At 44.7% G+C, this 14,687-nt stretch overlaps 1 protein-coding gene across 1 annotated transcript; it reads left to right on the top strand.

Annotated features, from left to right (window-relative positions):
* Nucleotides 1-1,086: 1,086 nt before the first annotated feature.
* On the top strand, nucleotides 1,087-8,098 carry LOC115381620 (tripartite motif-containing protein 16-like). The gene is made up of 2 exons (XM_030083116.1): nucleotides 1,087-1,140; nucleotides 6,668-8,098. Exon 2 carries the CDS (start codon nucleotides 6,721-6,723, stop codon nucleotides 7,558-7,560), a length of 840 nt encoding a protein of 279 aa, XP_029938976.1. The 5' UTR covers nucleotides 1,087-1,140; nucleotides 6,668-6,720; the 3' UTR covers nucleotides 7,561-8,098.
* The last annotated feature ends 6,589 nt before the right edge of the window (nucleotides 8,099-14,687 follow it).

Below are 14,687 nucleotides of genomic sequence, written 5' to 3'. Positions count from 1 at the left end.
TGAGATCCCAGCAGCAAACTGCAGTGAGTGAACTCAAAGAGCTTCAGAAGAAGCTGGAGCAGGAGATCACTGAGCTGAAGAGGAAAGACGTCCAGCTGGAGCAGCTGGCTCACACAGAGGACCACACCCAGTTTCTGCTCAGCTACCCCTCAGTGTCAGCACTCAGTGAGCCCACACACTCCTCCAGCATCCAGACTGCTCCTCTCAGATACTTTGAGGATGTGGCAGCAGCTGTGTCAGAGAGCAGAGACAAACTACAGGACATCCTGAGAGACACAGGGACAAACATCTCACTGAGAGCCGCTGAGGAGGAGCTGCTACTGCTAATGCTTCAGTCATTCAAGCTGCTGGATGTCTGGGCTCCTCGTCCTCCTCGTCAATGAACCAGGTTAATGTATAATGTGGACACGAATCAGTAGTGATGGCGAGATGAAGCTTCATGAACCACTGTCTTAATTTTCTGAAGCCACTAGATGGTGCTATCCGTTCAAGAAATGTTTGAAAGCACACTTCATTGCCAGTACTTCAGCCTCAATCTTTCATCCAAGAGTGCCATCTCGAGGCTTCAGAAAACAAAAACAGTGGTTCATGAGGCTTCATCTTGCCATCACTACTAATCAGCAGATCATCAGTGAATCAAACCTTTGTAAACATTGATTTTTATGGAAATTTAACTGTTTAATCACTTTAAAGACTGTTTTACCAGGTTGTTTTTAAGAATTTGGATCATTGAAAAAAGTGACTTGACAATAATGATGATGTTTTTAAATCCTGTGATCTTTTCTCTTTCTGTGTGATGCTGAGACTGTTTCTAATTCATGAACTTAAAACAGTCAATCTGCTCAAACTACAGAAATCCAGCTGGTGGCGTCACTGCCACTGAAATTCCTGTCAATGAAGAGTGTGTTATGTAAAAAGACAATAAAATGAATCTCTGGGATCATGGTGACCGCGTCAGTCCTCAGTCTCCTTGTTGTACTGGTTATGAATGCCACAGGAGGATTGTGGGAAGGTTTGAGTTGAAGAGAGTTCAGTGGGAGGGCCAAGCTGAAACACCTGGTCAGGTGAAGTGACAGGACAGCATTCACACATGAAGAGCATCGAGGCAGCCACATCCCACTGATCAGCATCAACACTCAGGTGAGAGCCTCTGATGCACACACTCTGTCTTCTTCATGGAAAAAAAAAAATCGATTTCTTCTCACAAACTATTGATTATGATGAGGGGTAGGGAAAAATAATCAAGTCACATCAGTGTCAGGATCTTTTGTTTGGCGATTTTAAAATACTTCTTTTGTTCAAAAATAGAATTCAAAATGTTGTTTTTTTGTTGTTGTTAACAACAACTAGAAAAAAACAAACCAAACCAAGAAGCACTAAAATCAAAGAATCACAATTTAAATTTAACCGACACCAAAAAATAAAAAATAAAATAAATAAATAAATAAATAAATGAATAAATAAATGGATCAAAAAAAGTCGAATCGAGAAAGAAGCATATTGCGCCAGCCCTAATTATGTTAGGGATCCTCAAAAGAAGGGAACAAAACGAGCAGGTTCTACCAGTTATGAAACACATCAGGGCCACTCAAGAAGGACATTCAGTTTGCTGCCTGAGACTTTCACCATGTGCACCTGATTCACTCTGCCTGCCTGTTTTAAATCACTGCATTTTCATTTTGGTCACATTCAATAGAAAAGACATGATTAATGTAAATGCAATGGGCTCATTTCTTAAAGTAAATATTTTCAGTTGTATCAATGCAAAAAGATCAAGTTCATTTTTACTGTTTACTCTGAGAATTTATTCCATATTAAAGTAAAATTGGTCCTGTGACTGAAAAATCATTAAAAATTAAATTGAATCATGAATCAAATGGAATTGATCTGGGAAATCTGAATAGATAGCCAGCTCTGGTTACAGAGTTACGTTTCCAATTGCATTTACAGCATACGATTGAGAGTCTCTTCCATTACTAACGGTGATACGCTGCTCCAATATACATCTCAAGTTCGTCTTAGTCACAAAAATAGTGTAATAATCACCTTCAAATTTAAATTTTCAGGTTTTTCTTTATGCAATGTCTACATCTTTGATCAATTACAGCAGAAAATTCCAACAAGCTCAACATGAAGCCAATTTTAATGATACTTCCTTATGCAAATACTTTGAAATTTTAAAAAAAGTGCTAGTTTATTAGTTCATCCAGTCTTGGCCCACAGGTTAGTGGGTTTGACTTTTATAGTTACGTGTTACAGTAACTCGTCCCATTTCACTGGAGCAACATTTTTTAAATTGTTTTGATATTGACTTGAACTCATTAAATCTGTCATGAATGTGTTGAAAACTGCTGTTACATAACCGCCTCTCAAAAGGAATCAATTATCAGTCGTTACATAACTGCATCAGACGTTCCACTTCTCAATAAAATTCCAGTAAAGACTCTTCAACAACTTCCTGGAGTGTGAAAACTCCTTTCAGTCAGGTTTGTTTTCTTACATCTTGCACAGTTTGGGTCAAAATCACATCAATGTGAGCAGAGATGACTGTTGTAAAACCTAAAAAATACACTCTCTCTGCTCTTTAAAAAAACATTTCCAAATGAATGATGCCACACAGGGAATTTATGAATTCAAATGGACTTTGATTGACTCTGCTGCATTTGAGTCTGTTGCTCATAATATTCTGCTTCACCACATGACACACTAGCTGAGCATCTCTGGAAAACAATGAACTGATTTAAACCCAAATAAAAGATTCTTTGTGTCAGCCATTAATTCCATGTCTGTTCTGAACCCTACATGTGGAGTTCCTCAAGGTTCCATCCTGGACTCACTATCATTTCATGTCTTTATGCTTTTAGTAGCCTCTATGCCGATGATACAGATGTTGACATCCAATTTTATCTGGGAAATAATGATTTGGTTCTCCAAAAGCAGCTTCTGCATTTTTGGTTTCGAGTGAAAACTCATCATTCTTTTCATTTTTGTTTCAGGAAATTTTGGCAAGCTGTTTGCACAGAAAAGGCAAACGCACCTAAAACAATATTTTCTTTATGAGTCAAATACTGAACAGTCATGGGCCACGGATCGAGCCTTGTGGAACTCCAACTCGACTAGGCTCAAATTAAATATTACTGGAACTCTTGGTTTTTGTGTGATTTTTTTAGTTTTTATATGGAAGAAGTTCCTAATTTCAACATTTGAGAGTCAGCGGCAGATTGTGCGCGTTGAGGCCGCTCCTTGTCATGGTTTGGCATGAGGAAGTTCCACAGCCTTCGTCTTTGATTGTGCGCAGAATGCCATTGTGACTCAGCATCACTAAAATTGTGTCAAATTACCATCAATAGACTTCCCCTTTAACTTACCGACACCTTAACAAGAATGGTCAAAGCAGTGCTCTGTTGTTTCACTTTAGTACTAAAAGGGTGAAATTCAATCATAGAAGTGCAGTAAATCAAACGAACTCTGGTGCTTCTCCCTTTTCTAAACTGATACTGTACAAGTCTTTATACTGAGAGAAATGGGGAAACATCACTGCTTCCAGGAACAATTAAATCTATTTCTGGATTAACTGCTTCTCCTTCTGTCAAAGTTCCAGACTGCAGCTGGATCAAGGTCCACATGTTTGAGCTCAGAGCCAATAAAAACACTGACTTGTTTGGACAATAACAATATTTGTATAACTGATAATGATGATCAAATTTAAAGCCTTATTTATTCAATATTATTGAATTTAAAACAGGTTGTTTGAACTTAGATAACAGAAATGACACATTTTTCAGATGCTTCAAATTGTCAAAACATGAGGCCCGTGGGCCAAAACTGGCCCAAGAGGCTCCAATCTGGTCCAACCCTCAAGCAGGTTGTAAAAATTGCAAAGAAAATTTGATCTTTTTTTTTTAGCAAATTTCTTCGGTGTTGATCTGAGCTGAGATATCCGTGATACCATCGAAGATAGCCAACCAGCCAAAGTTATGCTGAGTGAGTTTGTATAAAGACTTGGCAGACCCAAACGTGTTGTGAGGGTCTGTTGGGAACGTCTGGTGGAACCCTCTGTCAGCATGGTTTTCAACTCCCACCTCCGGGAGAGCTTCTCTCATGTCCCGAGGGAGGTTGGAGACATTGAGTCCGAGTGGACCATGTTCTCCACCTCCATTGTCGAAGCAGCTGCCCGGAGCTGTGGTCGTAAGGTCTCTGGTGCCTGTCGTGGTGGCAACCCCCGAACCCGGTGGTGGACACCGGAGGTGAGGGCTGCCGTCAAGCTGAAGAAGGAGTCCTATCGAGCCTTGCTGGCTCATGGGACTCCCGAAGCAGCTGACGGGTACCGGCAGGCCAAGCGAACTGCAGCCCGAGCGGTTGTGGAGGCAAAAACTCGGGTCTGGGAGGAGTTCGGGGAGGCCATGGAGGAGGACTATCGGTCAGCCTCGAAGAAATTCTGGCAAACCGTCCGGCGCCTCAGGAGGGGAAAGCAGGTCTCCGCCAACACTGTTTACAGTGGAGGTGGGGAGTTGCTGACCTCAACTGGGGATATTGTTGGACGGTGGAAGGAATACTTCGAGGACCTCCTCAATCCCGTCGCCACGTCTTCCGTGGAGGAAGCAGAGGCTGAGGTCTCAGAGGTGGACTCGTCCATCACCCAAGCTGAAGTCACCGAGGTGGTTGGTAAGCTTCTCGGTGGCAAGGCACCGGGGGTGGATGAGATTCGCCCTGAGTACCTCAAGTCTCTGGATGTGCAGGGACTGTCTTGGTTGACACGTCTCTGCAACATCGCGTGGCAGTCGGGGACAGTGCCTCTGGATTGGCAGACCGGGGTGGTGGTCCCCCTGTTTAAAAAGGGGGACCGGAGGGTGTGCTCCAACTATAGGGGGATCACACTCCTCAGCCTCCCCGGGAAAGTCTATTCCAGGGTACTGGAGAGGAGGATCCGACCGATAGTCGAACCTCGGATCCAGGAGGAACAATGCGGTTTTCGTCCTGGTCGTGGAACAGTGGACCAGCTCTATACCCTCCATGGGATGCTCGAGGGTTCGTGGGAGTTTGCCCAACCAGTCCACATGTGTTTTGTGGACTTGGAGAAGGCATTCGACCGTGTCCCTCGTGGTGTCTTGTGGGGGGTGCTCCGGGAATACGGAGTCCAGGGCCCCCTGTTAAGGGCCGTCCGTTCTTTGTATGACCGGAGTAGGAGTCTGGTCCGCATTGCCGGCAGTAAGTCGGACCTGTTCCCGGTGCATGTTGGACTCCGGCAGGGCTGTCCTTTGTCACCGGTTCTGTTCATCATTTTTATGGACAGAATTTCTAGGTGCAGCCAGGGGCCGGAGGGGGTCCGGTTCGGGGACCACAGGATTTCATCTCTGCTTTTTGCAGATGATGTTGTCCTGCTGGCTTCATCGAACCAGGACCTACAGCATGCACTGGGGCGGTTCGCAGCCGAGTGTGAAGCGACAGGAATGAGGATCAGCACCTCCAAATCCGAGGCCATGGTCCTCGACCGGAACAAGGTGGCTTGCCCTCTCCAGGTAGGTAGAGAGACCCTAGCCCAGGTGGAGGAGTTTAAGTATCTTGGGGTCTTGTTCACGAGTGGGGGACGGATGGAGCGTGAGATTGACAGGCGGATCGGTGCAGCGGCTGCAGTGATGCAGTCGTTGTATCGGTCCGTCGTGGTGAAGAAGGAGCTGAGCCGAAAGGCGAAGCTCTCGATTTACCGGTCAATCTACGTTCCCACCCTCACCTATGGTCATGAGCTTTGGGTCATGACCGAAAGGACAAGATCCCGGATACAAGCGGCCGAAATGAGCTTCCTCCGTAGGGTGGCTGGGCGCTCCCTTAGAGATAGGGTGAGGAGCTCAGTCACCAGGGAGGAGCTCAGAGTAGAGCCGCTTCTCCTCCACATCGAGAGGGGCCAGCTGAGGTGGCTCGGGCATCTGTTCAGGATGCCTCCTGGACGCCTCCCTGGGGAGGTTTTCCGGGCATGTCCCACCGGGAGGAGACCCCGGGGAAGACCCAGGACACGCTGGAGAGACTATGTCTCTCGGCTGGCCTGGGAACGCCTTGGGATCCTCCCGGAAGAGCTGGAGGAAGTGTCTGGGGACAGGGAAGTCTGGGCATCCCTGCTGAGACTGCTGCCCCCGCGACCCGGCCCGGATAAGCGGCTGAAGATGGATGGATGGATGGATGGAGTTTGTATAAACATTCAGAATGCTACAGCTACAGGAGTTTCTTGAACCTTTCACAGTATTTTTCATCAGAAAGTTTAATTAAAATTGTCTTTATTTTGAGATTGTAGCTGGTAATTTTATAGTTTTGTGAAAATAGACAGTTGAATCATCTGCATAAAGTAAAATGGGAAGGTTTGAATTTCTTGTTGCTTAAATGTTTTTTCAGCCTCTGAATTGAGGATCAAATGTGCAGGAAAAGAAGAAAAAGCAAATCAGCTGTTTGTGGTGTGGTGTTTTTCTTGAACACAGTTGACATTATTTCAGGTTTTATATTTTTTCTATCTCTGAGATCAGTTTCTTAGGGTTAGGGTTGTCTGATAGGACTCATGATTCAGAGAGCAAACAGCCACCAGGGGGCGACTGATCATCACACTACATAACTGATGATTCAATGTTTTCTCAGTCAACATTATGAAAAGTAACAGTAAGGTCTTCTTTGTTTCAAACAGAATATTGAAGCTGTGCTCTGAAGCCGACAGTAGCAGCTCACCAGATCACCTGCATGATGGACCAAAGCCGAGGCCGTGAAACAGTCCCAGCTGCAGCGGAAAGGAGCCAGAAGCAGAAGAAGCTGAAGGCGAATCGACTAAACATCCAGCAGAGTATCCAGCAGCGGGAGAACGATGTGAAGCTGCTTCAGCAGCAGATGCAGAAACTGCAGCTGGAGATCACCGAGCTGAAGAGGAAAGACGTCCAGCTGGAGCAGCTGGAAGACAAGAAGGACCACAACCGGTTTCCACCAAGAGGCACCGGAGAGAAGCCTTCAGAGCCACAGACCAGAGCAGAATTCTTAAAATATTCACAGCAGATCGCTCTGGATCCAAACTCGGCACACAGACGTCTGTTACTCTCCAAGGAGAACAGGAAGGTGGCCATCAAGCGTCAGGACGACGCTTTCGTTCCTCATCCCGACAGGTTCACCTACTGGTACCAGGTCCTGGGCAGACAGAGTCTGACTGGACGCAGTTACTGGGAGGTGGAGCGGAGAGGGGGAGGAGTTTTCATTGCAGTCACATACAAGAACATCAGCAGAGCAGGGAGTGAAAACGAATGCATTTTGGGGTTTAATGACAAATCCTGGGCTTTGAAATGTGACAACAACTCTTACATGTTTTGGTACAACAAGCAGTGCAGACCCGTCTCAGGTCCTCAGTCCTCCAGAGTGGGAGTGTACCTGGATCACAAGGCAGGTATTCTGTCCTTCTACAGCGTGTCTGAAACCATGACTCTCCTCCACAGAGTCCAGACCACCTTCACCCAGCCGCTACACGCTGGACTGTGGCTCCTCGGCTCTTCTGGAGTCTCTGCTGAGTTTAATGAACCCAGTTCAGAGAACTTCTAATCCTGATTGAAATCCTGCCCGTGTCATTTTCTCATGTAGTTCAGACTACAGAGGGAAACATAAGAAATCATGGGAGGTCCGACCTGCAGAGGCAACAAAGAGGAGCATTAAAACTTCTGTCAATGAGATTCTGGGGTCACGAAGAGATAATCAGGGGTCTTATAACACATGTTGGAGCATCCCATGCTTGACACCGATTCAGAGTTGTGTGATTGAGAATCTGAGAATCTGTTTAATATGTATCATATTTAAATTCAATGGATGACTGGGACCCTCTTGAGGAATTAACTTTCTTTTTGGCATCTCTATATACTAAAGAACAACTGATTAGAAATATGGGAAGTTGCAACCAGTATTTTCACTATTTTCTGATTTATTTAGTTTTAGAACACTCTACTTACATTGTATGTGAATCATCATTTAATTGTTTTCATTGTGTGTGGGTAATGTTTGCTTAATCTGTTTGAACTGGAATATCTCAATAAGTTTGAGCTGTTCAATGTGAGGCAAAGACAATAAAAGCTGAATGTGGAATTAAGACTGAAAGGTTTATTTGGATTAAAAAGCAGGAATGTTTGGTTACATAAACAACGCGTGGTGCCAGGATTTCTGTCACACTCACACACATTTCCCCTACTGACTTGAAAGTGAACAACGACCAGCCGGACGGGTTCAAAGTGTTTTTTTTTTTTTTTTCACTCAACGCGTCACAGTCTGAATCGGTCGTGGCGCCGCCTGCTGACGCCTGAAATGACAGCACAACGAGACACATTATAAAGTGCAAAAAATGTAGGAATAAAAGACCACTGAATGCTGATCGATGTTCGTCAGATACTCAAATAACTTTTCACTTATGATCAAGATTTCCATCCTCATGTGTCTTAGTAGAATGTTGAAATAAGCAGACGACCTGGAATAGATGAGCTATAATACTGCATCTAGACTTCATCACCTTAAAGAACAGCAAACTACAGTTCAGTTAACATCACAGATTTGAGGAAATGAACAGATGGCGAGGGTCTCTTGGCTGGACTGCCGGAATTACTGTGACCACTCCGGAACGGATGTGGTTAAGACAATAAAAAAAAAATCTAACTTAGGTAAAAAAAAAAGCTTAATTTCTTCAAAATGTAAGTTAATTTCATGAACAGCTGCTAATTCCATTATCAGAGATGTGAAAAAAGTCACAGCAACATTTTCATAGTGATTACTTTTGAGTTATTTTGAAAGTTGTGGCACCGTATTCATGAGGGGGATGTCAAAAGCGGAGCGTTTAAAAAGTTTCTTAGGTCTCTCAGGTGTACTTCTCATTAACTGAAAGGTAGAGTGGCAGGGGCGGATCTAGGATTCTCAGAGATCAGGGGCTTAGCCCTGAGGGTGCAGATGCCGATCTATTTTTTCCGACATTTTTTGTGCCACGCATACTAAACTATCTTTATTTATTGATTTTTTTTTTTTTTACATCAACTTACCACCAATTGAAAGCTGAGAAAGGCACAGAGAACACTTAAAAATCAGACCCTTTAATGATTCAAATGTCTTACCACAAGCAGCCTTGAAGTCATTGTTTTATGCCTCATGTCCACTGAAAGAAAAAAAATCTAAAATACAAAAGTTATTCAGACTGATCATAAACTAAAGAAATAATAAAATACCTTATTTCCTTCCTGCAGGCTCCCTGTGATCCTGGCTGGCACCTCTGCTGTCCTTTACTGCTCTGTTCTTCAGTCCTGTCTTCCATCCTCCTGTCTCTTCTCTCTTGCTTTCTCTGCACATTTTTTATGATTTCCTGTTCATTTTCCCCCTCACTCTTTCACTCCTTCCTCTCTTCTGTCTCCGTTACTCTTTAAATACAATATTTCAGAGCTGCTCTCATGTCTTGTCATGCCTTTTTTTGAATGTTAAATGTGGGTCATCTCCTGTCTTTTCCTCTTCACTCACACATGAACTAAAATAAATAAAAATATTTAGAGATAAAACCTATGAAACATACTGATATATTGAGTTTAAATGTTTGAAATGTTTCTTGATGAGATTAGAAAATTCTCCCTCTTCTTCAAATAAATGAACTGTTTTAAACTCCCTTGGATTAGCTGAAAACTACATCATGATTAACTGTTGATTGAACACCCAAAAGTGTACATATTAGCTACAATTAGAACAAGCTTAAACAGCTGCCGTAGTACAGTATAATAATCCAAAAACGTCCTATATAATGGCAAAGCACTGACAGGGAGCACTTTTCTGCACAATGAATACTTTAATCATTTTGCTAGTAATACTTTTCATTCATATTTCATCAAGGGTTTTTAGTCTTATCCTGGAATGTAACATTGATCTTGCTGTCTTTCATTTTCAGTGCGGTTGTGTTGCTGTGTTGTTGTGTTGTTGTTGGTATTAACGGACAATACTGATAGCCAGCTGACAAAATCAGTCAGTTTCACAAACCGGGAACATCAATCTGTGTTGCAGCTGCTGCTGCTGCTGCTGCTGCTGGTGGCGACGTCCACTTTTTTAAAAAAGCTTCAGAAATCCATTATGAGTCGACTCTGGTCAGCAGTAGAGTCAAGGAGCAGCAAATAACGTCATAGACGTGAACGCTTCTTCTTCTGGACAGGCGGCAGACTGCTGGCTGCTCTCCAGCGCATGCTGCCACTCTCTGGTGAATTCCAGTACTGCACATTATACTCAGACCAGCTCGGATCCGCGATCCGGGGCTCTTGACAAAACATCCGGGTAGGGATGTGCGAGTACCGATACCAGGTATCGGTATCGGGCCGATACTGGCCTTATTTCAAGGTATCGGGTACTCGCGAAGGCTACCGATGCCAGCCGCCGATACTCACGGCAAGAAAACCCCACACGTAGTAAGCCCTCCTCACCAGCAGTTGGCGGTAGTGCAACCAAATGGGATGCAAGCTGCCGACAAACATGAAGGAGGAAGAAGCTCCTCTCTGGAGCGCTGACAGGCGCAGGGCTACACTGCAGTGGGCTGACTTCTCCATGAGTCTCATCCAGAGCAGAGACAACAGGAATGAATCCAGAACGGCTGCTCGTCTCACCAAAACTCCGCCGGTGTGGAAATTCTTTTATACAAGTGAAAACGAGCCGAGCTTTGCAGAATGCTAACTCTGCAATGCTAAAATTGCTAAAGGAGGTGCGCGATGTTGTTCATTTACCACGAGTAATTTGTTTAAACACCTAAGGCGAAGCTTGTGGACGAGAGTCTGACGCTGTTGTGTTGGAAAAAAGAAAACTCCGGCAGCAACTCGACGGCAAACTCTGCAGAAGACCGAGAAACTGAGAGCAGAGATCCGAGAGCAGCACAAATAACACGAGCAACTCTTTAAACTCGGGGGTTGTTCTATCTTTGACTTTAGTTCATAAAAAAATCATTAAAATTAGTACATTTAAAAACCATAGTTTATGTAAAGTGTAAAACTCAGAGAAATTGTTTTATCTTGCACTTAATTTCATTTAAATAAGTGCAAACTCAGTTGCTTGTTTTATTTTTCAGACTATTATTTTGGACTTAAACGTAGTGGCTGGGCTGCCTTTTTATTGGAAATAAAATTCATTTTCAAAAATAATCTCATTGCATTATTTTACATTTATGTATATAAAGTATCGGTATGCAAGTATCGGTATCGGTGAGTACTGAAGATGAAGTACTCGTACTTGGTATCGGTCTGAAAAAAAGTGGTATCGCACATCCCTACATCCGGGGCTTGAGCCCAAGTAGCCACCCCCGAGATCCGCCTATGTAGAGTGGTAATGGAAAAAGATAAGACAAAACAAAGGTAGAGAAGGGGACACGCAAAGGTAGAGCGAGGAAATGTAAAGGTAGAGCGGGGAAACCCAAAGGTAGAGCGGGGAAACCAAAAGGTAGAGCGGGAGATGTAAAGGTAGAGCGGGGAAACCCAAAGGTAGAGCGGGGAAACCCAAAGGTAGAGCGGGGAGATGTAAAGGTAGAGCGGGGAAACCCAAAGGCAGAGTGGGAGATGTAAAGGTAGAGCAGGAAAACAAATGGTAGCCAAGGTAGAGCGGGGAAACCCAAAGTTAGAGCGGGGAAACCCAAAGGCAGAGCGGGGAAACCAAAAGGTAGAGCGGGAGATGTAAAGGTAGAGCGGGGAAACCCAAAGGTAGAGCGGGGAAACCCAAAGGTAGAGCGGGGAGATGTAAAGGTAGAGCGGGGAAACCCAAAAGTAGAGTGGGAGATGTAAAGGTAGAGCAGGAAAACAAATGGTAGCAAAGGTAGAGCGGGAAAACGCAAAGGTAGAGTTAGGAAATGCAAAGATAGACTGAGGAAACACCAAGGCAGAGCAGAGAAACGTAAAAGGTAGAGTGGGGAGACGTAAAGGTATTGTTGAGTAATCCAATCCAGAGGTATTGAGCGATAACAGGTACTGCGGTATAGAGAAGTTCTAGGACAAACACATACTCGTTGTTGGGTAAGGCACAGCAACTGAGCGGTGATGCCCAGACAGCTCAGTCCAGCGTACCGTTCAGAGGAACACCACGTGTTGGAAGCTGCTCTGAAGGCACAGTGAAATATTTCAAGCATCGCTGGTACTGACAAAAGTATCCCTCAGAAAATCCCAATGCCGCGTTTCTGGTGGCATTCTGACAGAACAAACTCAATCCTTCTTTGACGAAACATTCAATTTTAATGCTCAACACACACACACTCTAATAAAACACACAGCTGTGGTTCGTCCCACCTTCAAATGTTCGCTCCAGAAGCTTTGCCTCAACAGTCCCTTAATCAGTTAAACTCACCTTTCAGTCTTTGCGGTCTCTGGCACGTTTACTCAGTAATCTACAGCGGCCTACTAGGGCCATGAGAATTCCTAAAAGTCTTCAAAAAGATCTTGAAACATTGTGAAAAGTTGTGGGGAAAAAAACCATTGAATCCACTGAGAATAAGGCAGAACTGGTTTGATTTGTCTGTCTTGACGCCTCTGTTTCGAGCTGAAAATGAAAACGATTCAAACTTTAATTTAGACCAAAGTCAGCAGATTTTCTGGTAAAATAATAAAGACAAATAACACTTCACTCAATTGCACTCCGATGGTTAACAAGAAGGTTGTTTCATTCCTTAAAAAAAAAAACAAACAAACAACAGAAGGGTTAAAAGAACAAGCAACAAAACTCCGCCGTAGTGATCTGACTCGTGAATACAGAGCTAGTTTGGACCGTTTTCATTGGTTCAGGGCTGAAACCGATCTGCGAAAGACAGATTTCAATGGAATTAAAAAAGAAAGTTCAGTAGAGGAGGAAAGTGCAGATGAAGGGAAATCGAGCACATGTCGTGTCTTTCAGGTTCCTCCAGTTATCAGTCATTGGAAAGGGTCTGAGTGGTTTGGACCGATGAAGGCGTCGCCGGGACTCCCACGATCCACTGCTCGTCCACCGACTCCACCTGCGTCACGATATCACCGACCTGCAGGGGGAAACAGAACCGAGGCGGGTAAGAACGAAGCTCCGGCATGAGTCCAGAGGAGATAAGCAATTCAGAGGGTTGTGGAGAGAGAGAGAGAGAGAGAGAGAGAGAGAGAGAGAGAGAGAGAGAGAGAGAGAGAGAGAGAGAGAGAGAGAGAGAGAGAGAATCGGCCAATCACAGACCTTGAGAGTCAGCTCGTCTTGGTTCTCAGCCGTGAAGTCGAACACTGCTCTGGCCGATCCTCCACTAGCCGGCGGTGGACGCAGGGAGGGCTGGGTGAAGGCCGCTGGGTAAAGCCCCTCCTTCCCGTCCACTCTGCCCCTCCTCCACTCGGCGTCGATGTGCTCCGTCACCCAGATCAGCGCCCCCTTCTGGAAGGACAGGTCCTCAGCCGTCTGACCGGGGAAGTCGAACAGCGCCTCGTCCCATTCCTCCTCCTCCTCCTCCTCCTCCTCCGCCGCCGGCGCCACGTCACTTCCTGGAGTTACCTGGCACTTTTGAGAGGAAAAAAATTGTCAACAGCACGACGGCAGCGAGGAGAGCTTCACCCAGATAATCCATCTCATCCAGAAAAGAAGCCTTGAGGTGAAACAGGAGCTGAGATCCCAGCAGCAAACTGCAGTGAGTGAACTCAAAGAACTTCAGAAGAAGCTGGAGCAGGAGATCACTGAGCTGAAGAGGAAAGACGTCCAGCTGGAGCAGCTGGCTCACACAGAGGACCACACCCAGTTTCTGCTCAGCTACCCCTCAGTGTCAGCACTCAGTGAGCCCACACACTCCTCCAGCATCCAGACTGCTCCTCTCAGATACTTTGAGGATGTGGCAGCAGCTGTGTCAGAGAGCAGGGAGAAACTCCAGGACATCCTGAGAGACACAGGGACAAATATCTCACTGAGAGCCGCTGAGGAGGAGCTGCTACTGCTAATGCTTCAGTCATTAAAGCTGCTGGATGTCTGGGCTCCTCGTCCTCCTCGTCAATGAACCAGGTTAATGTATAATGTGGACACGAATCAGTAGTGATGGCGAGATGAAGCTTCATGAACCACTGTCTTAATTTTCTGAAGCCACTAGATGGTGCTATCCGTTCAAGAAATGTTTGAAAGCACACTTCATTGCCAGTACTTCAGCCTCAATCTTTCATCCAAGAGTGCCGTCTCGAGGCTTCAGAAAACAAAAACAGTGGTTCATGAGGCTTCATCTTGCCATCACTACTAATCAGCAGATCATCAGTGAATCAAACCTTTGTAAACATTGATTTTTATGGAAATTTAACTGTTTAATCACTTTAAAGACTGTTTTACCAGGTTGTTTTTAAGAATTTGGATCATTGAAAAAAGTGACTTGACAATAATGATGATGTTTTTAAATCCTGTGATCTTTTCTCTTTCTGTGTGATGCTGAGACTGTTTCTAATTCATGAACTTAAAACAGTCAATCTGCTCAAACTACAGAAATCCAGCTGGTGGCGTCACTGCCACTGAAATTCCTGTCAATGAAGAGTGTGTTATGTAAAAAGACAATAAAATGAATCTCTGGGATCATGGTGACCGTGTCAGTCCTCAGTCTCCTTGTTGTACTGGTTATGAATGCCACAGGAGGATTGTGGGAAGGTTTGAGTTGAAGTGAGTTCAGTGGGAGGGCCAAGCTGAAACACCTGGTCAGGTGAAGTGACAGGACAGCATTC

Source organism: Salarias fasciatus, chromosome 3 (assembly GCF_902148845.1).
Source record: "Salarias fasciatus chromosome 3, fSalaFa1.1, whole genome shotgun sequence".
Taxonomy (NCBI): domain Eukaryota; kingdom Metazoa; phylum Chordata; class Actinopteri; order Blenniiformes; family Blenniidae; genus Salarias; species Salarias fasciatus.
This window is presented reverse-complemented; position numbering and strand designations above follow the sequence as displayed.